The sequence below is a fragment of the Nelumbo nucifera genome, chromosome 5, assembly GCF_055504915.1.
Source record: "Nelumbo nucifera cultivar China Antique chromosome 5, China Antique-T2T, whole genome shotgun sequence".
Classification (NCBI taxonomy): Eukaryota; Viridiplantae; Streptophyta; class Magnoliopsida; order Proteales; family Nelumbonaceae; genus Nelumbo; species Nelumbo nucifera.
Window position 1 is genome coordinate 11,515,755 of NC_142653.1, and position 27,411 is coordinate 11,543,165.

Sequence of the window (27,411 nt, forward strand, 5' to 3'; positions counted from 1 at the left end):
CCTTTTTGGATGATATGGGGGTGGTTCTTCTTTTCTTTCATGTGACCGAGACAAATTTTGTGAGGGGCCAAAACCTAATGTGGTATTAACATAGACGGCCATTGAAGGGGGCCAAAGCATTGAGGGTGTGCTCTCCTGCCCACAAGAACTCTGCCACGCCTACCCACAATACATTATCCCCGTGAATTGGGAACATCTCCCCCTGCATAATACTATGCACAGGATGAGATGTTCTCCATGTGTGGCTGCGATAAACGTCAGGAGATCCGGACTCTGGAGAGTGGAAGAGGGGAAAATTATAAATGGATAAAAATCGGACTGGACACTGAACCGTTTTGGGGACCGGTTCCAGGTCAAACTGTCTGATCATCTGGTTCGAATGGATGGTCTATTTTAATTCAAAAAAATAATAATAATTAAAATAAAAAACAGTCAAAAACCGTTGTTGAGTCAATGGTTCGACTGCCCAGGTCATTGGGTCGCTGACTAAATCAATAGTTTTTAGCTTAGGAGCGGGAACCAATTGTCTGACCAACTCCTGGGTCAATTGGTCTAACCATCTGGCCCGGTCCGGGTTTCAAACCCATGTTGTCGGCCATAGTGGGGCTATGGCCCCCCTGGGTCCCTCCTAGCCCCACCCCTGCAGAGAAGAAGCTAACCTTTTCTGATGGATAGAGAAGAAGCTAACCTCGGTTGGGTTTTCTTTCTTTTGTGCCATATTCAACTGAGAGCTTTCACTTTCGATGAAATTGTTGTCACTGGGCTTGTATCTTAGGCTCTCAGTTTGGGAAGAGTGCAAGTTTCATTTACATTACTGTAATAGCGGAAATGCATGTGCTGAGTGTAAATTCTGATTTTGCCTTTGTGAGAAGTAAAATGGTGTGGTTTCACCTTATATTTAAGAGGGGAGGTAAGAGGAGGGGATTATTTAATTGAGTGTGGTAGGAAGTTAGGAACTAGGAAGCTAGACGATGGATGATGTGGTTCCCAGTTTATATGAGCAAGAGCTGAGGTAAGAGGAAGGTGGTGCAAATTTTGTATCAACTATTGAGATTCAAAATTTGCATTGTGAATAAGTGAAAGGAGAAAATGTAAAAATTTTGTACCAGAAGAGTGCAAATCATAATTACAATTAAATGAATGCAAACAAAACTGAACCATGTGCAAAATCTGTATCAGGTTCAGTTTTGCATTATAAACAAACAAGGACTTTAGGGTTCATTTGTTTGCAGTGTAATTTTATTTGCATTAATGCAAATGGATGCAAATGAGAAGAATGCATATTTCGATTCACTTTTGCTTTGTGGTTTACATTGCTTTAGGTTATATTTTACTTCATTTTCACTCTAAACAAACTAAGGTAAAAGTTGAAATAACAAACTAATCAGAAATTACACTAAAATCATTTGTGGTCCCATATTTTTTGGCTTTTGCAGTGACTAGTGGAATGGCCCGTGCAATGCACGGGGTATTTGATATTGATGGTGATATTTGACTATGTTTTTATATATTGGGTATAGATTTGTAATTTATGTTATTTTCTTCAATTTTTATGATTTTCTATTTTTTTATAAATTTTTTATGTATTTCTTTGTTTTTTATAATTTATATTATTTTCTTCATTTTATGTGTTTTTTTATAATTATTTTGCAATAACATATACATAATGGGAAAAATAGAAAGTTGAGGGTAAACTTGGAAAGTAAAATTAGAGTGTTTTGACCAAACCAATTGCGCCATTCTCATATTTCAGTATGATATATAAGTTTCTATGATTTTCTACATTTTTTGTAATTTTTCAATGTATTTCTTTGTTTTTTGTAATTTATATTGTTTTCTTCATTTTATGTTTTTCATAATTATTTTGTAGTGACAATATATATAATGGAAAAAATAGAAAGTTGAGGGTAAAGTTGAAAAGTAAAATCAGGGTGTTTTGACCAAACCAATTGCAACATTCTCATTTTTTAGTATATATAAGATGTATATATGGTTTAGAAATTTTTATGATTTTTTATATTTTTTTGTAAATTTTTTGTGTATTTCACATTTTCAATTTTTTAGCATGGTATAGAAATTTTTATGATTTTCTATTGTTTTTTTGTAAATGTTTTTGTGTATTTCTTTGTATTTTTTTTTGTAATTTATGTTGTTTTCTTTATTTTGAGGAGAAAGGTGCATAGGATAAAGAGAGGGGTTTAAAGGAGAGAATTGGGGTTTTAGAATTTATTTCTTCGCTTCATGATAATATTTGGTTTTTTGCCTCGTGTCGTTCTACTCATCAATGGTGGGGCTGTTATTTGCATATCTAACGGTTAGTCTTGTTCGAATGAAAATGTATACAGGAAAGGAGCGAGAGATTGAATTCAACTATAGGAGCTCAGAGCTCTCCTTTGAGATTTTAAAGAGATGGTTTTTTTTTGTTAAATACCTATTTTACTCTTCTACGAGCACTGTTCATCTTCTTCCTCATGATACATATCATGTACACCGCACGCCCGACGAAAATAGAAAAAAAAAATATCATAGGAGAAAAGTTTTTATGATTGTCAGAAACTTCAACAGAGGTTTTTGTATTTTACCCTGTGCTAAAATAATATTTTATTATGAACCGATGAGGGTCGTGAACCACTTGAGCCGGGTATTGCAAAGCTTGAACTTGATTTGATCAATTATTGAACTTAGAGGCGAGCTCAGTTCAAACTTATTAATTGGAGGCTTGGAGCTGAGTTACTAGGTCGCTTACTCCCCTACTCCAGGCTCAGGGATTGTATAAGTTGGTCTGGCCTGCCTTGTGGTCATACATGGGAATGTGGAAATTCAACAAGGGCTGTTAATGGATTGTCGTCACCCACCGGACTCTTAAATATGGGTATAAGTTGGTCGCTTATTCCCCTAACCCAGTCGATCAGGACTCATGAGTCGTCGTCACCCACCGGACTCTCAATCCTCAAATCTCAATCAAATAAATCCCCCTGCTGTTTAGTGCTTAGTGCTTACCCAATTTGTGTTATTTGTGTGGTGGAACTGGAAGTCGACCGATGAAGATGATGGACGGTGTGCTTCAAATCTTTATCTTTTCCGTCGTCCACTTGGCAATATGAAAGTGTACGGTCTAGGTGCTTTGCTGTCGATTGGCCCCTTAATCCTTATGTTTTGGACTTTTGGATTTGGTCGTCTGTGTGAGAGTGTGTGTGAAGGCTCTATATATCTATATCTATATATATATATATATATATATATATATAGTAACAGGGAGGCGGGCGTTCCATTAAAAGAAGATGCTCCATGTTCCCTTATGCGAAACTACCTTTTAGGCAATTAGGCATTAGGCTGTCTTTATCAATTCGTTAATGTTGATCAATATCTCAACTTTTAGTTATGTGTTGTGGTTCTTGTGGTTGATAAGTGGGTCCCAAATACCTACCAATACCATCCATCGTTAATTAATTAATGTATGTGTACTCTGATTGTTGGTCCTCGACAGCTGGCTGATCGCGATGAAGGCCAAATAAGAATACCTGATTTCTTGTCTATAGTCGCTTCCAATTCCATTCTTTCTCTACGTAAATGGTAACCTTTGGTTATAACCCGAAACAAATCCAGTTGTCGTCAACAAATTTCTCTCTTGAAAATCCCTTCAGAAAAACAAGAACCACGTTTTATTATCTATAATATTCTATTTGTAACGTTTGGTTATCTATATCTATCCAACCCGCTAACCCCACCCACTCCCTCTTTTTTTTCTCTCTCTTCTCCTTCTTGCAAGTAATTAATTATCAACATCTGGTGTCTGGAATTTGGATTCACTCGACTCAATACATTCATGCATTAATTAATGAATATCAAAGATAGGCTTGACAGATTTTGTTAACCCGGTTCTTGCTTTCTAGGAATGCCTAGACTTACCTCATTTTATTTGATTAAATAGGTATAGATCATAAAAAATAATCCCTAGAACCTCAGCCCACTAGACTAGAAAGGAACCCTTACTCTAAAAAAGAAGAGGAAGAAAATAACTTAGTGGCTCCCCCCCCCCCCCCCCAAGTCCTCAGATGAAATAAGGGCGTCTTTAGTTTTAATAATATCTAAATCCACAACAATATCGAAATACTCACATTTCGGTTCTAACATTCGGTCCATTGTGTCCACTTGTGCCACCAAACAACACCGACACCTGCTTCGTCGTCGGCACTAACCCATCCACCCTTTGAAAGTTATCCATTTTATATCTATCTGCTATTCCAATCCGTCTATTACATTCTACAAATTAATTAATTATTTATTTATTTAACCGTTCCTTGTATCACATTATCACTGACAACCTTTCTTTCTCGCTCGGCCTAATAGAGTTGATCGTTCGTGGGCCACCTCAAAAATCTGCATTCAATTCAAATGAATGGCTATGATGCTTCGACCCCCACAAGTCACAACCACATGGAAATAAACCCTTCCGAGTTCCGGCCATCAACATTCAACACTGGCTACGTTGTAGTTGTAGAGAGTAGAGAGTAGAGAGGAGAGAGGCTTACCCCTCCTCACTGGTCCAGAGACGTGTCATATCGCTCATCCGCTCGCCTAATTAACTGCGCAATTATACCATCCGTATCAACCACGTGTCTAGTCTACTTATAACTTATAAATACGGGGACCATGAATTAAAAAGAATTAATCCTTGAGAGGACTATAAATACAAATATGTACCAAACAATTAACAAAATACAATGTTTTTAGTGTACATATTTCATTGCCGCTAAATAAAGGGTAAATTATAGATAAGTAATTTATACTTTAGAGTATTGACTGATAAATATTCTTTTGATTGCAACATTTGAATATTCTGAACTTTTTACACATATAGTTTCATCCATTAATATTCCGTTAAAAAAAAAATTCTTTAGTAAGTCAGTCTTGGATGATATTCTCACATGAACAATAAATAATATATTCAAATTTTCTGATAATTGCTTTTCTTAGCGATGATTTTCCGACAATTGCATTCTTTAGTGATGATTTTAGTTTATAGAATGATATTTTTGATATTATGCAATATTTAACTGACAGAATACTAATACTAATAGATGGACCTAAATGTCTAGACATTTACGAAAATTCAAGTTAGTCGAGTGTTACAATTGAAACTTTAGGAGACCTATCACTATTCACTACCCAAAATACAGGATATCTACCTGTAATTTACCCATAAGTAAAAGGTAAGTCAACAGAAAAACTAAATCCCCTATTTATACACAGAGACAATAATCGAACCAAACCGAAAGCGTTAGAGTTAAGTAGTTGTTTGTTACTTGTTAAATACAAATTTCAAGAAGCAAGATAAGAAGAACAAGAACCAATCTCCCACGGAAACAAAACTTTTCTAATCTTTTAAGTCTCTAGCACCAGTGCACCACCAACAAGGAATCCAAATTCTCTACCCTATTGAGCTCACTTCGGATTCAAACGGCATCCATCGATGGAATGGACGAGAGGTAAGCCCGTCGGCAGGGGAAGCTTCTCCACTGTAAGTTTGGCCGTCCCCAGAAGTGGTTGCAGTATAACTAAGTTTCCTCCATTAATGGCAGTGAAATCCGCCTTCGCTTCCAAGTCTTCTTCGCTACGAATGGAGAAAGAAATTCTGACCCATCTCCGTGGTTGTCCTCAAATTCTTCATTGTTTTGGCGACGATCTCACGGTCGAGAATGGGAACCAGATTTATAACATCTTCTTAGAGTATGCCCCAACTGGTAGTCTAGCTGACCTACTCAAGATTTCCGGTGGTTTGTTTGTGGAATCGGATGTTCGACGCTACGCGAGATCAATTCTCCGAGGCCTTCGTTGCATCCACGCAAATGGCTATGTACACTGTGACATCAAGCCCCAGAACATCCTCGTCTGTTCTTATCCAGACGGAAGCAACGGCGTTAAGATCGCCGATTTTGGGCTGGCAAAGACGGCAGGAAATGAGAAGAGGAGAACGGAAGGTGGGGTGTCTGAATTAAGAGGCACGCCGCTTTATATGTCCCCTGAATCCATCGCTCGGAATGAACACGAGGCGCCGGCCGATATATGGGCTCTCGGGTGCGCCGTGTTGGAGATGGTGTTGGGCAAGCCCGCATGGAGGTGTCGGGCGAGCGAGGAGGTCGTCGCCCTATTATACCGGATTGGTTTCGGGGAAGAAGTACCGGAGATTCCAGCGGAATTGTCGGCAGAGGGGAGGGATTTCATAGAGAAATGTTTCATCAAAGATCCTCGGAAGAGATGGACAGCAGAGATGCTACTGAATCATCCATTTGTAGCCGAAGACACTGTTTCATTGTCCGAGTGCGAGAAACAATCTCCATCTCCGAGGAGCGCCTTCGACTTTCCGGAATGGAACTCCCTACGATCGTCGGTTTCCAATTCGGTGGACTCTTCTTCTTCTTCGCCGGTGTCATCGTCGTCATCGGATTCCTTAACTTGTTGTGAAGAAGAAGAAAAAGACCAATCCGATTCTCCTCGTTATTCGGCCAGTCGGATTCGAGAGGTGGCGACGGGACAAGTATCGAATTGGTCGACCTCAGATGGTTGGGTCACCGTAAGGGAGGCAGAATCCTCTGTTTCTCTGGTAGGGCAGTGATGCTGCTGTGTTAGAAGCCGAAGCATGAACTATGAAGCATGGATCGGGATTCGGGAGGGAAGGAGGGAGGGAGGGAGATCAAGAGACACGTTTCATCAGACGGTTCTGATCTCTTCTCAAGTGATTTCACTTTGTAAATATGTGATATGGACCATCGATTTTGATTGATGATGGACCCTGACTCCTGATCCAGTACAAAATTATTTCCCAAGGAGCATCCATCAATTTTGTAAAACATGATGAAAGCCGAAGAAAAGAAAATCAGCATGTGGCACCATAGATAACAGGCCGAGGGCAGATATGCTAATAGATCTGGCTCTCTGTGGCTTATCTTATCATGCTTGAGGAAGCGGACGAGAACACGGGATCTAAAAGACAATCTCTGCTCTCTGGGGCGGGTCCCGGAAATATAAATTAATAAATACATAAAATGTAATTAATTAATGATTCAATATAACAGGGTACACTGTACAGTACACGAGCGGGCACAATGACTTTGCTAAAGACCAAATGAAGGGAAGTGGGGTCTGAGGAGGTAAGGATCAAAGAAGTAGGTGGAGAAAGGAAAGATTGATAACAATGTTCCATGTCTCTGTTGTCAAAAATATTTTCTGTAAACAATTCCTGAGCCGCTTAGCTTTTCAATGGTCAATATTGCTTACTTTAATGGGGGAGGAAATCAGCTTCATACATACATGGTTGCGACTTGCGAGTTTCAAGTTTTCGTTGAAAACTCATTAACTCATCTTTGTAAGCTGCTTGATGTAAACATTCCTTGATTGCATTTGCAGAGGTAGTTTTACTTAAGAATCCTCTGTCATATCTCTTCCTACAAATAAATAAACTTTGTTGTGTATAATGGAACTAGCCAATCCAATGGAAAAATTAAATTAGTTCTGATTAGGGATGACAATTTTTGGATATTCCACTTCTCCGATGCGATGGAATTGGGGATACAGGTTGTCCTGTACGGGATGGGGATGGGGATGGGGATGGGGAGTGAATTCCCCACCCCACCCCACCCAGCCCCAATCTCATTTTTATATCATATATATTAACATATTTTTATATTTTAATTCTTCTTTTATTTTAAGTAAATCCATTTTCTAATATAACTTTTAATTTTAAAATTTCAGTAATAGGAATCAAAATTAGGGATATGTATTTATTTCAAAGTTGGGATTCAGATGAAGAATATGATTTTTTTTGGTGATATCCATTTTCCCATCAAATTCACATTTGGCGTGCATTGAGAATATCTCTCCTACTTGTCACTGAGAGATGTTCCCAATACATGATTGAAATATGGTGTGAAACATTTTTAGGACGCATTCTGTGAGGGGCATGTGTGACTTCTGAGCGACCAATGTACCAGCCCACAATAAAGTGATTGTCTTAGGTTTGCAGATGAGTTCGCATCTCTGCCCCACCAAGCCTCGCCACACACAACGTGCAACTGACACCTGTTCAGTCACACGCGGTGGGGCATTCCTGCGTGTAGGGCTAACGGGACGGACATTAGCCCCGCCCGTTAGCCCCAAGACGATCTCAAAAAGGGCAAAGTTCGAACTTCTCCCATATTCCTACCCCTGAACCTCAAATCGGAGTCTCTGACCCCCGTTCTAGCCCGATCTCTGACATACTGTATGTGTGGTGGCTGGACTAAAAAAAAATAGAATTTGGAGTATGGCCCCTCGGTTTAAAAACAGAGAAAAGCAAAAACGAAAAAAAAAAAAAAAAAGCAGGTGGGCGTTCCCCCAAATCACATGTGATTCACTAGAGGTCCATGGTGGGCCGTGAAAGTTCTCAATGGGCTAGGCTGCCCCATTTGTATCGCTAGCGAACCGATTTAAGCTTATGATTTCATGGACCCAAGGCCCAACCAAATAATCAAATGGGTTAAAAACTAACTATATCTACAATTTGCCGCCACCTGAATACTCAGCTCAGTCGCAAAATTGCATTAGTTGAAGCCAATCCAAGTTGATAATGAGATTGGGCTAGTTATCAGGGGTGATCTTGTCTAACCCGGCCCAACAAAACCCAGCCCCGATTATACTTGTTTATTTTGTTTTATATTAGAAATTATTGTGTATGATATTTTATATTTTATTAGCAAGGCTGGCGCTGTATCCCTTCTCATAAGTGTTAAGCCGAGATACGGCCCGGCCCATGATCACCTCTATTTGTCAGGTTGAGGTCAAGGCTTTTCAAGGTTCCATTGCATACTTCGGAATGTGAACCACCCATTATCCAACACGTGGTAATTTTATCCACGTCATAAAAAACTACATGTAGACAATTCAACCAAGAATTCAATCTGCAACCCACAAAGCGCGTCCCACACACCCCACAGCACATCCCAAGCTCTCAACCGTATATTCAGAATATTTTTCAATGACAATGCTAGAAATGTTCCCAATGCAAGCTTAGATGTGCATGTGGGAGGCACTCTTTGGGGCACAGATATGAAGTCCTCGACAACATTAAACACTGAGTAATTCGTTATTACTCATCAGTTGAAAATCTTATAACCAATCAACTGGTACCAAAAGTGAGAACCAATTCATCAAAATGCACGCAAGGTCCAGTCACCCAACTGGTTGGTAAGGTCTCCTGCTGGTTGTAATGGGTTTAACACCTCTAGGACATGAATTCTTTTGCTTTTACTTTCTTTTAAATTGTCACGTAAATCAAAACAAACAAAAAAAAAACAGTTCTAAATTTGTATTTTTATTTGAAAATTAAAAACGGTTGGACTGGTTGACCCAGGAACCAATAAGGTAACCAGTTCTATTTCACCCTGAAACCATTTTTTGGCCAAAAACCATTGATTTGCTCAGTGGCTCGCTGACCCTAGCGGGCGCGTCAACTCGAACAATGGTTTTGGCCCTTTAATATTTTATTTTTTTTTAGTCAGAATGTGCATTCCATTCTAACTGGGTGGTCAGACTATTCAGCCTAGAAACTGGTCCCCAGAGAGATTCTGTGTCTGGTCCAATTTTTATGCACTTTTTCTTATTTTAAGGACTTGTTTATTTTCAAACCAGCCGTTTTTTGTTTGTCTATGAAAATAGCAATAAAAACAATTGACACTGAAGAACACCCACCTAGGAATGGCAACAGAGTAGGGTGGGGACGAGGAGCCTCTCCCATTCCCATCCCCGTGAAAATCCCCGTCCCCATCTCCGATAATGGGGACAAAGTTATCCCCATCCCCATCTGCATGGGCATCCCTATGGGGCAAGGAGTGCTCTCCCCATCCTTGCACCATCCTTGCCAATGGGGATGAGAAATGGGAAAAATTGCCATCCCTACACCCACCCCCCTTGTGTTTTAGTTTTACCATTGACTCGTGAAGCCAGAGTCTTGTTCATGAAGCATAGTCAAGTCAATGGCATTATGAGCCAAGAAGTCGAGTTAAAACAATAATTGATGGTAAGGCTGTAACTTGGGTCGGGTTGGCCTGAAGAGTTAGATTGGGTTGATGTTCGGGTTAGGATTAAGGTTGAAATTCATGAACCGAACTTTACTTCAGGTTGTGTTGGATTGACCCCTTGAGGAACCCAACTCTATAGTACATGTCATACATTGATTTGTTTAGATGCATGATAATTGTATAGCCCCTACCAAATACTGTCATATCTTTCTTTTAAGATAACCACTTTACTTAATCCTAATTGGAAAGACTAAAACCTTAATAACATATTTTGTATTTTTAAATATTTTATTCTTCATCTCCTCTTTGTTGTTTGATGCCCATAGCTTGATGCCTATGAAAGATCTATCATAAGTCATAACTCATAATCAATTATAGTCTGTCAATCGCTTATTTTTCTGAATTCTATATTAAAAAAAATCAATAAAAACATCAACAAACAAATACTAATAAAATATAGGATTAATGTATGTAATGAAAGTTCAGTTAAGATCTAAGGTTGAGAAGTTCAACAAGATTTTAAGGGATGGGAAGGTTGGGTTGGGCCAAACTGAGGTTGAGATAAGGTTAAAGGAATTAGTTAGGATGAGGATTAAGTAGGTCGGATTGGATTAGGGGTTTAAAACTTAGAATTGGCCTCAATCTAACCTAACCGACCCAACTTGCAGACTTAATTGGAGTTCAGATCTGCGCCCCATAGTGTCCCACAGTACATCCCTGCCGTGTATTAGGAATATCTCCCAATGATACATCATCGAAACTGAAACTATCATCAGAAGATGTTCCCAATGCATGGTGGGAATGTGCTGTGGGACACTGTGGGGCGCCCCTTTGTGGGGTGCAGATGTGGACTCACTTAATTGATAGTCGGACCAATGGCCAAGTTTCTCAAACAGTTCCGAATTGGTTGTTTATTGGATCCAATTTTCACTTTTCACACCTAATATAATAATAATGACAATTGAATATCGATTATGAAAACTAGATAATAAGCATCAATTTTGTTTATCACAAACTCAAAGTAAAAACTTATCTGTTACTTGGTATTCCTTCCTACGCGTCCGTTTGCGAGTTTTTATTCAAGTGCTTATCCTAATAAGCCTTATGATTATATGTTTAAAACTTAAAAGTAGAAAGTAATTCTTTCAAATGAGATAGGTATTTTGAAAATTACACAATAGGCCATGCTAAGATAGAAGTACAAATAAACCCTTCTTCAAAAGTGTTTTAAAAAAACAAAAATTATGAGTTTATTTATTAAAAAGTGCTAATTTGGGGTTATTTCCCATATGAATATAAGGATTCTGGGTCTGTTCTTCATATCGCACTCCTTATAATGACCTCACAGTATGTATTAGCCACATATCAATAATATCTTTCGTACTTGTATATTATTATTCATGAGAGATGTTTTCAATACACAGTGGATGTGGCTGCCACGTCAGTGTGAGGAACAGATCCCAATTCGCATATAAGAACCTATTGGTGTGGTTCGAGCAAAAAATAAATGCTTTTATTAATAAGTGCTTAAACATTAGCATTCCCAAATGGTGCTTATCACAAGATAGAATTTACATTTTACATATATCAAGTTATTAACTGAATATAATAAAAGTAAACTATGAGACGATTAATTCCCAATTGTCACAAGGCCTCACTACTCTCTCACCTTCTCGATCCACCCCCACCCCCCACCCACAAAAAAAAGCAAAATTTCTTAAACTACCCCTAAGGTTTAGGAAATTGACTAACTATACCCTATCGTTTCACTATTATCATAAAGTACCTCTATTGTTTCTCACAATTAGGGGTGGCCATGAGATGAGCTCTTCACGAGTTACTCGATTTCGGTTCGGTTTGATTTCAACCGAGCTTCTAGTCGAACTCGAGCCCAATTTACAGGCTCGTTCAGTCGTTCAAAGTCCGTTCACATTCAAAGTCCAAACTTCTCTACATCTCTCTCTCTCTCTCTCCCCGTTCATTCTCTCTCTCCCTCCTGCCCCTGTTTCATCACCGCCGCTGTTGCAACTTGCAGCAACGACGAACCTCTCCAGCAACACCTCTCTCTCTCTCCTCTTCGTTCTCCCTATTTTCTTCTTCTTCCTCCGCCCCCTCCCAAATCTACAACTCCCACCATTTCTTCTTGACTCGCACTTGAAGAGGGCATCAACACCCCCTTCCCCTCTTCGTTGTCCCTATTTCCTTCTTCCTCCATCCCCCTCCCAGATCTATAACTCCCTAATTTTTTCGTTGACAAGATTTCTCCTCTCCTCCTTTCCTCCCCCAGCAGTCAGACGACTTTAAAAAAGGAGAAGATCACACCCGTTTGTAAATCTGGGACTTGTGACTATGTTTCATGTTCCAATAGAAGATTTGGGACCTGCAAGTGAGAGAGACGTCGTCGTCAACATTCTTGTGAGGAGAGAGACCATGGAGAACAAGTTTGTAAAACCTGAAATAACGATGGCAAAATTGGAGAACATGAAGAAAGAGAATGATGGAGGGAAGAGAAAGAGGTTAGAGGAGATAGGGGCTGCCAGTCCAAAGGAAAGGGATGAGGGTAATATTGGGTTTTAAAAATTTTAAAAGTCACATAGTGTCACATGTATACGGATTTTAACGGAAAATTAACGAATGCTAGTGGCAGTGGTAGAGCTAGTCAATTGTCAGAAAACTTAGAGGTATTATAAGAATAGTTAAACAGTAAGGGAATTGTTTGTCAATTAACCAAATAGTAAGGGTAGTTTAAGAAATTTACCCTTTTTTAATCGTTTCATTAATATTTAATAGACACTCATGATAAGGAAGATTTGTGAATTGTAAAAAATAACAAAGGTATTTTAAGATAATATTAAAACAATAAAGGTATAATTAGTCAATTTTTATAATTTAAGAAACTTGTTCAAAAAAAGGTTTTGAAGTTTTTATTATTCAATCCGAATCCTATCGTATAGGTAGAATGAATTTTGACCGTAAATAGATGCCAAATCTACAAACAGATGCGATTTATGAGACTGTAGATTTATGTGGTGGAGTGCAGTCTACTTATCCCAAGACTTTTGATTGTTCAATCAAGTGAAAAATTAATTGTTTAAATTATAAACACCCCCCCGTACTATGGAGTCTATGACAAATACTCTCTCTACTTTGTTTTGGGACAAAGACCCCCTGTACTATGATTGCGAGACAAAGACCCTCTTCTATTAGCATTCCAAATACTATTCATCTTCACTGACCTCATAATTCGGGCATACCCCATCCTCTGGCTTCTTCTCTCCCTTTGTTCCTTCTTCTTCTTCTTTCTTTTTTTTCTTCATTTTCTTATTCCCCTTGTTCTTGTCCGTGACATTAGAGATGTTACACAGAACGTCATTCTGGTATATTCTGTGGGTCCGTTGGACGAACCATTTAAACTCTACTGCATTGCGTAGAAACTTCTACGTAAGACGCATTCCCTCCAATAAAGCGGCAAATTCATGTTGAACGTTGAGGAAGTCGAGAGCTCACTGCTCACATGCTCTGGCCTCGGAGCTTAGAACTGCATATCTCTCTCTGTCACAGTCTTGTTTTTTCCTTTCTTCTTGTTTGGGAACCCTTCTTTTCCAAATCTTCTACGATCCTGACGTTTTTGGTACACTCGTGGTTCTGAAACCAGCTTTCTCCCGATGGCAGATCGTTTTGCTGAGGTTCCTCTTCCTGTTTCTGTAGAAGAAATGCTAAGAACTATATGTGAGCAACAGTCACTGCCACCTGCTGAAATGAGCGCAATGAGAGAGCTGGCTTTGCTTGGAGAAGAGGCGTCTCTGTAGCTTCTTCAGCGAATTTCCAGTCAAGGAATCTGATCCTTGACAGGATTTATCATCTATATGGCAAGAAGTGTGTGTACAACCGTGTCTAGTCAAGAAAGCGTGTGCTTCTTCGGGCCACGTAGTTCTGAAAGTTCAGCTTCCGTTTCTATGCGAGGTAACTTCATATGTGCATAATCCTCTGTTTTTGGTTCCTCGTGAATATCGTCGTCGTCATCGTTTTCATTTCAACATTTCTTTATCCCCATATTAGGTAATTATGCACTGACAGATTTCATTTGTCGTGCCATTATCTTAGTAAAGTTGTAATTGCAACTTATAAATTATCTCTCTTTAAAATGTCATTGGTTTTGTTTAGCATTTGGCAAACACCCCCATCCACCTTCCCGATTTAGGTATTCTGTAACATATCATGCCTTGGGCAGTTTCTGAACTTTTGAGAAAATAGGAGCCGTATAAGTTGTCTCTGCAATCTTCACTGATTTGGGTTCCCCCTTAATTCACTGCTTCTTGTAGGCTATGGTGATGCTACCTCTCACTCTCCGAGGTTAGATCATCTCTGTAGGTAGAAGAGCGGCTTGGGTTTGGAGGGGATGAGCAGAGAATCCCTTCTCCTGGCGTTGGGTGAACTGGAATTTAGGAAAGCCTTCTTGATATCAAGTTACATTGGCAAGTAAATATATGCTTAGCCCCTGCGAACTATCCCACTGCTTTCAACCTTCACAATTTGCAAAAACAATCATCGTCTTCAACCTTGGGTGCACCATTCGGAGCTTGTGACCAAGGGTTCGGTGAAGAGGAGAGCGACAAGAGGATTGTTTCTTCTCAATTCTACTAAATGACGCACCCAACTATTCATCTTCTTTAACCTTGAGACGAAGAGGAGAACAACAAAGCACGGACCGCGTGGAAGAAGAAAGAGGAGGAAATAAAGGGAAAGGGGAAGGAGAGAGAGAAATGTAAAAAAATCTGAGATAGAGGGGATTACCGCCGCTGTTGTTCGTGCATCATGAGTTGGGAGAAGATAAATAATGTTTTTTTCCCAATTATGCGAATAGTTATTACAAAGGTAACATGCGGATTAAAAAATATTGTAACGGCAGGGTCTTTTATCTCACGGTGATAGTATAGGGGTCTTTGTCACAAAACAAATTACAGGGGTCTTTGTCAAAGATCCTAATAGTACAGAGGGGTCTTTCTAATTTAACATAATATAAGCAAGTAAAAACTGTTAAGCCACTAGTATACAACTTATTAATGAATTATTGTAGTATTTAATTTAATTTAATAAACAACATTAAATATTTAACAGCAAAAACCAAAAAGTCACCCCCGAATCCCCAGCTGTCTTTCGGGCAATGCGGGCAATCTAAGCCACGTCACTCCACCCTTGCCCGTCTAGCTGTCTCCACCTTCGTTTCGCTTTTCTAAGTAAGATCAGAAATTCCTCCGACTACAATGTGAAACAACAACACAACTAGCAAAATAATTAAATAAATATAAACCAGATCCTTTCTGTTCTGTTCTGTTCTCTTCCGTGATCTCTTTTCCCATGATGATGATGATGATGATCACTGGACTCTTCTCAGATTTTACTCAATCCCTAAGTGTATGTGCACGAATCCTTCAGCGAGATAGGAACGTTGAGCTTCTTTGGATTAAGAACTACGGAGCACTCGATCGTCTTGTAGAACTTTGGTTTAACCAATCTGCCTAGAACATAAGCCCTTGATCGAACCGTGAAACTCAGTTTCAACGGCACCGGCACCGTTAATTTCCCCGTCGAACTGCTCAAACCTGCCCCACTTCCATACAGAGGAATCTTGTTCCCCATTACTACCACCGTCATCGTTCTTTGGCTCTTCCTCGATTGATAGAACTTCTTTATCTGAAATTGGCCATTAGACACCACCCAAAAAGAAAAAGTGAGCAAAGGATCAACTTTAACGAAAATGACACAGATAGAACAGTAGCGTTTGTTGATTCATTGATTGATCTAAATTCCTCAGTAATCAGCAAAAGAAAGAAGAGATGGGTATTGGGTGTTGCAGCTTACGGTGCCACTGGCCACATTAAGTTGAGTATAGGAGAGATCTAGAGGCGTTGATGTTACATGCACTCCGAAGAACGTCGCAGTGTTGCGAAAAGTGAGCTTAACAGTGGAATTCAAGGAGACCATATCCGTTGCCACTCCTGTAGAGTCCGTACCGGATTGAATCACTACTTGCTCGAATGTGATGCTCTGCAAAATAAGGAAATAAAAACCCCATTTCAGACCAGACGGACAAGAGAAATGTATGTGACTGTGTTCAATAATAGACGGTTTTGTTACAAAATGTTGTATTGAACTCTTGATTTTATCTGGAAATAACGAGAGAGAGAAGAGAGAGATTGCATTGACCTTCATGGTGATCTTAGGCTTCTGAGGACGAGCGGCTCCCCACAAAATCAAGGAAAAGAGAGAGAAAAGGAAAATGAAGCCAAGAATGAAAGCGAGGAAATAACAGCGACGGGGAAGACTCTTTTCGGTGGATTCCTCTTCCAGAAGGCCCTCTTCTTCAATCACGGCGCATTCCTTCCACGGCTTTTGTCCCTTGCGCTGACCCCCTCGAGATCCGTCATTGGGCGTGATCTTCCGCGACCCAGGTTTGAGGGATCCGGAGAATCGACTGGTAGAGGATTCACGAGAGTGACGACCGAGCGAGGAGTGGGAATGGTGAGGTGAGCCCATGGGGCTGAGCACCGGCGAGGAATGGAAAGATGTAGTCGTCTTCTCGCCATCGTGAGAATCTCGTGATGGGCTCTGCACGTAGTAGACGGGCCTTCTAGGGGACCTCGTCGGCGACGATGCGGAGAGACTTGTTACCTCTGAATCTGTCTTGGCGTGCATTTCCTTTGTCGATGTTCACTCTTGCGCAACTCGGAAGGCTATCTCAAAGAGAGAGAGAGAGAGATCTATAGCAGCACCCAAACTCTAATTGCAGTCGTCTGTATTTCTCTCTAGAAACCAAAGTCCTAGAATTGTTAATTCAATTTTATATTGTATGTGAAGTGGAAAGGAGAAGGAAGCTCCGTCGACTTCATCATCAAGTCTGAACTCTGAAGTCTAATAAAGACTAAAACGAGTGATATCCTCCTGTTCATAATTTGGTTAGTAGAATTTTAATTAGGTTCAATTCTTAAAATAATAAGATATTGTACAAACCACGGTGGTGCTGGCGCGCTGTGTATGACGGAAGTACCGTTTGATAATTCACCATTAATATATGGTCATTTTAATATTTCAACCTTTAATATGGAGTACGAAACGAAATGATGCCGTTTTTTAAACCCTAAAATTAGTAGGGTAAAATACAAAAACCTCCCCTGATTTTTTGACAATCATAAGAATCACCCCTTAAGTTTTATTTTAATAAAAATCTCCCTTAAACTTTTGAAAAACTACATATAAACTGCATATACCTCCCTTTTGTCATTGAACCAAATGGAAAACATTCAACTGATGCATTAATTTTTCCAAAATGGCCATCCTACCCTTTTAAAGGATTCTCGAGTCCTGTTATCATTCTCATAGGACATGAAAACGTTATTCCTGCTAATTGAATGATTCTTGAGCTCTATTAGGTCTTCTCTTTCTATTGGCGTAGTGTGCTGGACACGATGCAATAGGTCTTCTTTTTCTATTGGCGTAGTGTGCTGGGAATCCTTTCACCATGCTGACTTGTGGACTTCACCTCACTGTGTTTGGGTTATTCAAACCTAGCCATGGCTTATGTGCTTTTGTCCCTTGAAACTATACTTCACTTTGTCAGTTCGGGCTACATCTTCACTCCAAGGGGGTCCCAATGTGTTGTGCCTCAAGGATTTGACCACGCTCTATGCGAATGTGACAACTTTTACCCATGATGATGCCGCACATACACTCGCCTCTATGATGTGTGGTTGTTGCGAATGTTCCACCTTATTGAGTTGAGCATGTCCTCTGATGTTGTGCCAGTGTTGGGCCGTCATGCTCTAACAACCAATGTACTCATATTCTTAACTTTCCAATATTGTGGCTTCAACAGAGGACCCTTTTAGGTGCAAAACTGCCACCTCAGTGATATTCCTTAACCAACTACTACAGAAATAGATCTGCAGTGGGAGAAATCTATGCATCATTCGGGCCATGTGCAGTCAAGCAAGGCTAATAAAGACCATGTGCCAGCTTGATGATTGGCTCCACTAAGGTTAGTGGCACTAGATCATGACCTCATGGCTTATGATCGGGGCTTTGTGCTGGGTTTTGCTGATCCATGAGAGGCACCTCTTACATGTCAAAGGGGAATTGCTATGATGAGAGGTATACGTTGTGTCGATGATGATAGACAATCACTCGACCAGAACACACCTGTGCATTATGGGCAATGAGATAATTCAATTAGCTTAAACATAAGACTGACGTGATGAAAAATCATGCTTGGGCTAGATCCATGTGCCAAGCCTCCCTTCAATGTGCGTAAAGAAGTGTCGTTCCATGTAGACAAGGTTAAGCCTCTATAATACCGTGACAATGTGATATGAAAAATCGTAGTAGCTAATTGTTCCCTCGCGTCTCTGGCGCGGTCCACGATTGCTTTCCAATTTTAGATCTATGACTCGGACTGGTAGCTTAACATCAATCAAACGCACGGCACAAAACCCATCCCGTCTTTGCTCCATCATGTTTGTTCTACAGATGCTTGGTTGGTTTTTATCACGAGGAACAGTCTATGCTGTGGGTCACCTTACCCGAAACTCGCGTTCCGTCCCTCTCAATTTTTTATTAGACTTGGAGGATCGGGAGGGACCCATGAGTATCAGTAGGCCACCATCACCATTTGACTGACTTCTATCCTTCTCTTCCTTACCCTGTTTTGGCTTGGGTGCCCATACATATCAATTTCACCCTCAAGATTTACATTAGCAGATACACACACAACAGCAGCCTCATGTTTTCACCCTGGAAATCTCCGTTTCAAAATTATACGACACGTGGCTAGTTATGGCCCCCAGTCCCCAGATCTCTCAACACTCATAGATTGCCAGTTGGACTTCTTACGTCCTAAACCCAAGCCTAATTTTACCGTTAAGGCTCCAACCGCGTGTTATCGGTGGTTCGAGAATTCTAGAATAAGAGGGCTACTTGGATTGCCTGCCTGGAATTACTTGTGTGACATGACATGTGATGATCATCCATTCATAGGGGTGCAAGTCGGGCGGGTGGACCGGGTTAGGCCCAGGCCCGGACCGAGCCCCCGAGCTCAATGTTCTAACTGTCTAACTGAAATTGGTATAAATTGAAATTTGATGCATTTACGTAAGGCTCGAGTTCAAGTTGGTCAATCTGCTAAAAATTAATATAAATGTGCATATCATTTGTGTATATGTTTTGTTTAACAAAAAAATAATAGATTAGGTGGGTCAGGTTCCTATTATCACGGAGATCGGATCTGCTCTTCACATAACACTTTATATGCATCTTACACACACATTATACACGTATTAGAACATCTCCCATACCTATAAATTATTATTCATGAGAAATGTTTTTAATACACGATGCATGTACATATATAACACGCACATCCCGTCTCATCGTCACGTTCACGCATACGAAACTACAACTCTCGAAGGCCACTAGATTTTTGCAAGACCTTAGAAAGCTGGGCGTATATGCCAACAACACCAACAACCAGTTCATTAATGTAAAGGAGCCCAGATGAAGATCAGTTCCCAAGTCAGTCCAAGCCCTGGTCCATAAGTCTGTATGTGAAGTACGAATTTCCCATCATGATCCTGCCAAAAAAACGTACTAATGTACAAACCTGACCATAATTGGACTAAACCGCTACATCGCAATGAGCCCGGTTTTGAGGCCCAGTGCATACGACTCCAATCTCAAAACCATGTCCTTTTAATAGTATAGTTTCCATTATTAATAGGGAATTCCGATTTGGTCCTCACAAATCCGTTTTTACACCTTTCTCAAAGCCCCTTGCAGCTATGCATTGGAGTATTGGGGTAATATTCTCAATGTACAGTTGCAAGTAGCTGTGGAGACCAAATTCGAATTCCATACTACGATAGGGCAGCAAACATTGACCATCTTTGAATTCTAATAAAGATGGAACGTGTGTTTGGCATCCTTGCAGTTGCTCTAGAAAATGGTGCCACATCAGTGTTACATCAGAAAAAAAACAGTATTCCAGAAAATGAGTGTTTGTTTAGAATTGTTCTTCCATAAAAAACAGTGCTTCAAGTCATGTTTTGAAAATCAGGAAGGTATAACTTGGAGTAAAATTTGGCGTTTCCTAGAGCTGTATCTCGTTGCTGCCAACAGAGATGTGAGATGGCACTGGATAATGGGTACCAATGCTGAAAACGTTTATTAGAGCATTAGTACCAAACAGAAAAAGTTGTTGCTCCAGAAAATGTCATATCTAGCAACAACGATTCTAAACAAGAAACAAAAACATCATTTTCTGAGAAAATGATGCTTTCAACCCACACATCTGTAGCACCGTTTTCTGAGAGAAGAGTGTTGTATCTGCAACATTGATGCCAAACATATATGTATAAAATACGGAAAATGAAATGTTCATTTTCAGCAACTTGACAGTCCTTTGATGACTGTAGATGATTTCTTTTAGCATGATTGTAATGGATTCAGAATCAGTATGGAGGTAAATACTTATTAATTAGCAAAAACCCAATTAGGACTAGAGAACAATTGGAGTTCATATTACAAATTTACACTAAACAGCATGTATCTTGGAAGATGCCATGATTTATTGGTAAGGAGCTAGACACTCCTTGCCTAATTCAAATGGCTTACTATGAGGCATACTCAATTAGGGTTGCAAACGATATCCAATTATCTAAATTTGAATTTGATCTTATTAAGTTGCATTTGGAAATGATGCAAATGGAGTGTAAAACCCGGTTCAGGGTAAATTTGCACTCTGTTTCACTTTTGCCTGTGTTTGGTAACATTATATTTATGTATTGACAAATGACAGACCAATGCATATTTACAATGATAATAAGATGTAAAAATACATCAATAAAAAAGAAGTAAGTTTGCATTCAAGTGGGCTTTTAATAAAAAGACATATGCTTTATTAGAATTCATGTTTGCATCTATTACAGTTAAAAGTTTGTTTGGTAAAAATGTAAATATGTCAGTGCAAAACTATCACAATTTTACAATTTATATAAACCATTTTATATTCTATATATTTGCATTCACACTTATTTGCATCATTTCCAAACGCAGCCTTAAGGGTTCTTTGGATTTGGTTCATTTATAATTGGAACAAATATGAATCTACCCTATCATACAATCTGATTTTATTCAATTTATTTTTATATGTTCATATATACTTAGAATTTATATTTTGTTGGCTTCAAACTTTCAATGTTGCGTTTTTATTATTAAATTGTCATATGTTCAAGTTTCATACAATTAGCTTCCGATTTATATTGTTCATGAAATACAATATCGAAGTCATTTTTAGCCTTTTTATATATAATATTTTTATCATTTTAGTTTAATTTATTTCATCATTTTTATGATACCATTTGATTGGTTATAAGCAAGGTTCAATGTATCGATGTATCGGCTTGTGTCGGTGTTTTTTTTATGTTTTATTTTTCTTTAAACTGGTTCAGAGTGGTCTGTTTAAGTACCGATTGCCCTCTGAACCATGGTCTGACCTGATACAACCCCTGTAAGGGCATATCGAAAAGCTATTAATAGGATCCATATCGACCGGTACGTATCAATACTTTGAATCTTGACCATAAGTTTTTTTTGGTATCATAATCATAATTTGGATCTATCCATTTCCAGTTCGATTCAATCCATTTGCACCCTATGTGTAATGTAGTACTCAATGAAAAGGGTTCAATTAGGATTAGGGTTGATGAGAAGTGATTTTGAGCAGGTCAAAAAGATTTAAAAAAATAGAAGCTAGTAGTGATCAATGAGCAATAACCATGCTGTCATTCTTTTGCCGCTTGATCAAGATGAATCGTTGCTATCAAAACCAACCAGCAAATTAGCCTCGTATTCACCTCCTATGCCAGCGAGAATGGGGAGCAAGATTCATGGTCCAAATAAGTCTTTCCTTGAAGCAAGCATCATACTCTTCATAATTCAATTGACCCATTTCAAGGAAAATAAAGTATACATATAAAAAGAAGAAACTGGACATAGAGAGGCAGCAACTTCACCCTATGAGATCAATTCATAGGCCCGCTCGTTTTTCGGTAAGTTACTTATTTGGGTAAATGCAATTATATGGATAAGTTTTTCCTGGGAAATACTTACCCAATTAAGTGTATTTACCCATATTCTTTTATTTCCCAAGTAAAAAAGGAAATGGTCATTTTAGTCATAAAAAATCATTAATCTGATTATCTGAAAAAAGAATATGAGATTCTTGGTCAATAAGAACCAAAATCCCATTGACCAACTTTTCTCCTCTCAAAATTCAAAAAAAAAGCACCCCTTAATATTACTTTCTTTATCATAGTGGTACATGATTGGAGTATATCTATGGTTAACTGGCCCATTTTAGCTTCTAGGATTTTTAACTCCATATAAAATGGAATATGGTGGGGCAAGACGGTTCCTTATGGTAGGATGAATGCATTGGACCACCTCTTGATTTTCATATCTAAACATTAAATTTTAAATCCTAAACCCTTCAACCTTGAAGTTAATGTGTAAAATTGCCCCACCATAAAATGGAATATGGTGGGGCAAGACGGCTCCTTATGGTAGTTCGAATGCATCGGACCACCTCTTAATTTTCAGATCTAAATACTGAATTTTAAATTTTAGAGTCTGCTTGGTTTGTAGGAATAGAGGTCTGGAATCGGAATGGGAATGGGCTATTCCAATCTAACTGTTTGGTTGGGCGAAATCGAAATCTCATTCCCGTTCCTACTGGAATGGTATTCTCCCATTTGAGGGAATGGCCATTCCCTACCCCTCCCTTGGCAATGGAATCCCATTCCTATTGATTTTAATTCTCATTCCTATTCCTGTTTAAATCAAACAAAATATGAGAATGGGCCATTTCAATTCCGATTCCAAAAGATTTCTATTCCGATTTCAATTCTGATTCCGATTATAAACCAAATGGACCCCTAAATCTTAAACCCTAAACCCTTCAACCTTGAAGTTAATGTGTAAAATGGCTTTAATTAGAAAATCAGGTAGGAGCCAATTATTTTCCACCTGATTGAATCCCTTTGAGTCGCCTTCCCGCACCAAGCTCCTTATATCGTTTATTAATTAATTTGTACCTGTGAAAGAGGAGAATGGTTGTCTTGAAGGCAACCGTCAAAATTATATTAATTAGTAAAGATTTTCTTTTAATTTTCGAAAGGAAATGATGTGTAAAAGTTAAAAATTGGATGGTGGAGCATCTCATCAGAAGTTAGAATTTATAATCTTTATTGAAGTATTCAATGAAACAACAATTAAAATGAGCTCAACCATCAACATCACAATAAGCATTGTATGAATATTGATTATTTTTCTAATTTTCAGTAATTTTGTATATGTTTGCAATCGATGTTATATATACAGTATCATTTTCTGAGAAAATAGTGTCTTTTTTTTGAAAATATTACTGTTAAGTAGGATGTTTTCTGTGGCAACAACAATACCTTCTGTTTGGTACTAGTGCTCCATATCTATTTTCAGCACTGGTACCCATTATAGGAAGTCCATGCCACTGCTACATCATGTTCTTGTTGGCAGCAACAAGCTTCAAATTAAGAAAGCGTCGAATTCGGTGTTTTCCCAACCATGTCTTCTCGATTTCCAACGTGTGGTTTAAAGAATCGTTCTTTATAGAAAAATGGTTTTAAACATGTTACCATTTCCTGGACCACCAATTTTTCCAACATGATGCTAATGTGTCACTGTTTTTGAGAGCAATGGCATTGATGCCAAACACCGCCCTTGAGTGCTTCTTACACTAAGATTTCAAACATGATTTTCAAAACCAGACGATCGAACTGGAAAAACTGGGAACTGGTCACTGTTTTCCCCAAAAACCGTTGATTTTGGTGAACAAACCGCTGAACCGGACGATTAACCATTCGAACGATTTTAACCGTTTTTTATTTTTTTGAATTTTTTTTATTTTCTTCTCAGAACGGGCTGAGTGTTTGGTTCGAACTGTCAGACCGGTAACCAGACCATGACCGGATCGTTTTTAAAAACTATGATTTCAAATTCAGCAAAGTCTGACTAGCTAGGAACACATCGCTTAATTAATTACTTGTCCCACTCCCACCAAAACAAAATAAATTCAATTTATGATAATTTAAATTAAATAAATACATGGCATGGTTGATTGACAAATTCCATGAGCTAAAGACAATCTGGTTGATGATTATTTCCCCACTTGCCATAGAAAGATGAAAGCAGTCCAAAAGCATTGTCTCTTTGTAGCCTGAATTGTGGTGGCTCTGGCCTCTCTACATTTGCTCTCTATTGGCCTCAGCCTGTCCTGCTGATGAGCAATGGCAAATAACTCTCTTTCCATGCCCACTTGTTCAGGCCATTTTTTCAACTCTCAATTAATGTACTTTTATTCCATGCCATCTACTTCTTATTTCACATCTGCCCATCCTGCAATTGTTCCAAAATCATATATTGTGATTTATTAATATACTTTAGAATGCGCAAACTATTAGTATACTTATTACTTAACATATGGGTCGGAATGGCTCAACTTGGCTTTGGCTTGGTATGGACTCCGGCTACTCTGAAATTTCACTCAAATTCAAACCAGTTTAGGCTGGCCCACAGCCTGGATGATACGGGGTTGGATTAACCCTTCTTCTGGCTGGCCTGGTCCACTTCCAACTGAAACACGGCCAGCTCACTGCTTGTACTGAGTACGAAATGCTAGCCCTTACTTTTGAGATATAGAAATAAAATCTGAGCCTGAGGAAAGGTGAAATAATAACTTTTTTTTGTCTAAATTTCTTTTACTACGAATGAATGGTAAGTGAGGTACCCGTGAGTACAAGTACAACAATCAGCTCCACAAATCACAATTGAGCAACTTACATTCAACTTGCAAGAAATTACCAAAAAAAAAAAAGATTTTTGGACTGCAATCCCCTTCAGAAATCTGATTTGCAGCCCCCCTCCCTCCTAGTCTACTGAGATAACCCCAAAATTGCAAGAAAGAGACGACTTTTCAGTTTTCACCACATGTTTACCTCCATCATCGACCCAGCTGAGATAACCATGAACCACTCAACCATCTCTTTCATCCTCCTTGGACCTTCTATACTGAGTTTGTAGCTTAGCTTCCCGTATTTTTCTCGGAAAATCAGCGTCTCGGGCACCACACTTACCTGAAAACCATCCATCGGTGTCAAGTTAGCGGTGTATGTTGGCATCCCATCCCCAACGTTAGGAATTCTTGGACGACTTTGGTATCTGAAGATGAATCATTAGCGTTGAAGAAAGCGATGAAAGATGGGTAGTTGAGATCCAAAGATGGGTTTGAACAATTGAAATCAGAAGACCTTGTGATTATCTTGATTTGGTTCACGGTGTAGTTCATTGCGCACAGGAGTCTCACGAAATCGTCTAATTTGCGTCATAGATGACAGATGAGGCCGGGATCCAGTGCCTTGTTCGGATTTATGTGGCCGTTTCCCATGGCTATAGGACTGGCTGCTTTGTCACCGTATCCAATATCTTTGATGGGGTTTACTGTGTTATCCAAGGAATCGGCCGTCGTCATCATGGCCGACCGTATGGCTGCCGGACTCCATTCGGGATGTGCCCCTTTTAGTAGTGCTGCCACTCCTGCTGCATGAGGACAAGACATGGACGTTCCAGATATGAGATTGAAGTTGCTGAACAGGATGTGTGATCCGGAGTCCCCCACAGGACTTGTTTGAGCCCACTCCACGATGCTAATACCAAGGAACCAGATCCCATAAGCTCTAAGACGCCAGGACAGCTTGGAGCTGTACTTGGCTACCCTTGGCGCTGGCTTTGTGCCAATAAGCCTTTTCCGGAATTCCAAACTTGCTTTTACCCCCGAGTCAGAGACAGAGTTCCCCTGGATGTAGTCCAGGCAGGGCATTGTTTGGCCATCCTGAGGGCTTAAAAACACTGCAGGAAACGAGCTCTGAATGAAGAATTCCAAGTTGGAGCTACTGGATAAGAAGATGGCTCCGGGTACTCTTGCAGAGCCAACGTAATCAACTTGATCACTTAGAGAATCATTCTTGTCCAAGGTACAGAGACGTCCCTGTAATTGAAACTCCATTCTCGAGAGTAACAATTCCATGAAACTCAGGATCCAAAGTACCGGCAGTTACAGTTAGCAGCCACGGTGTTCCATTGTGTAGGGGTCCCTGCAGAGTAAGGCCCCTCATTTCCAGCCGATGAGGCAACAAAAATGCCCTTCTCAATGGCTGCAAAGCTGGCTATGGCCATGGGGTCAGCGTACAGAGGCAACCTGTCCAAGCCAAAAGACAAGGAAATAATTAATGTCGACACCGTCCAGAATTGCCTGCAGCCTGCATGTCGATTGCAGCAATGATATCGGACAAGTAACCACCATCGTCCCAAAGGGCCTTATACATGGCGGCGCACCTTCTACATAGTTCCCCGCAGCCGTAGAAGAACCACCGGTGTCGCGAGTGGAGTTCATCGAGATGGTCAAATTGGGAGTGTTACCAATTAGGCCTTTATTAAAGAATCGAGCGCCGAAGCCGATTAGCTTCTTGTTGCACACCGAAGAACTGAAGTCAGTGCCGTTGACACATTCTCCTTTCCACTTTACATGAAAGCAGGAGAAAGGTTGTCTATTTGTGAGGAGCAAAATAGGAAGCAAAAGCATGCAGTCCCCACTTTATCTAAGAGAAAATTAAAGTAAAAAAGGGTGTGCATATTTCAGGTCAGTTTGAGATGCAAAATCTGCAGTCAATGAGCATGGATGAGACGAAGTGCAAATTTTACATCAAGAGTGCAGATAATAGTTGCAATATACGAAAATATGTAAATCCGAACTGATTGCGAAATTTGCACTCATTCAGATTTGAACTGTAAAAAACAGAGCTGCATGGAATTCTTGCACCTTTCTTCTAGTCTTGGAATGGACCAAAACCTGTGGTATGATGGGTTAATTCTGTCATCTTCACTGCTCCACTGAGTTCGTCCCTGCACTCGTAGATCTGGAATTCCAAGTGGTCAATAATGGTCCATACCAAAACTTAATTCATCATTTCTTTCTTCAAATGATTTGACCAACACAACAACCACTATTGTATCAGCATTGTTATAGCCATTGCTGCTTGACGCTGATAGCCTCGTAACTCGTATACCATCACCATTACCATACACATTGCAGGGTATATCCATGTCTCTTGGTTTTTTCATCCTATCCAAAGATGTCTCTTAAAATTGCCTTCCAACACTCTACATTTCCAATACTTTGAACCTTTGATTGCACCCAACAATTATAAAGCACCAT

At 39.5% G+C, this 27,411-nt stretch overlaps 2 protein-coding genes and 1 pseudogene across 2 annotated transcripts; 1 reads left to right on the top strand and 2 right to left on the bottom strand.

The window, feature by feature from the left end:
- Positions 1 to 5,119: 5,119 nt before the first annotated feature.
- On the top strand, positions 5,120 to 7,774 carry LOC104606120 (mitogen-activated protein kinase kinase kinase 20-like). Its single transcript, XM_010271183.3, has one exon. It carries the CDS (start codon positions 5,474 to 5,476, stop codon positions 6,614 to 6,616), a length of 1,143 nt encoding a protein of 380 aa, XP_010269485.1. The 5' UTR covers positions 5,120 to 5,473; the 3' UTR covers positions 6,617 to 7,774.
- Positions 7,775 to 15,106: 7,332 nt separating this feature from the next.
- LOC104606113 (uncharacterized) lies at positions 15,107 to 16,998 on the bottom strand. The gene is made up of 3 exons (XM_010271171.3): positions 16,263 to 16,998; positions 15,918 to 16,103; positions 15,107 to 15,749 (listed from the first exon to the last, which is right to left on the bottom strand). The coding sequence occupies exons 1-3, from the start codon at positions 16,749 to 16,751 to the stop codon at positions 15,465 to 15,467; spliced, it is 960 nt and encodes a 319-aa protein (XP_010269473.1). The 5' UTR covers positions 16,752 to 16,998; the 3' UTR covers positions 15,107 to 15,464.
- A 7,920-nt stretch (positions 16,999 to 24,918) lies between these two features.
- On the bottom strand, positions 24,919 to 26,910 carry LOC104606106 (subtilisin-like protease SBT3 pseudogene; annotated as a pseudogene).
- Positions 26,911 to 27,411: the final 501 nt, after the last annotated feature.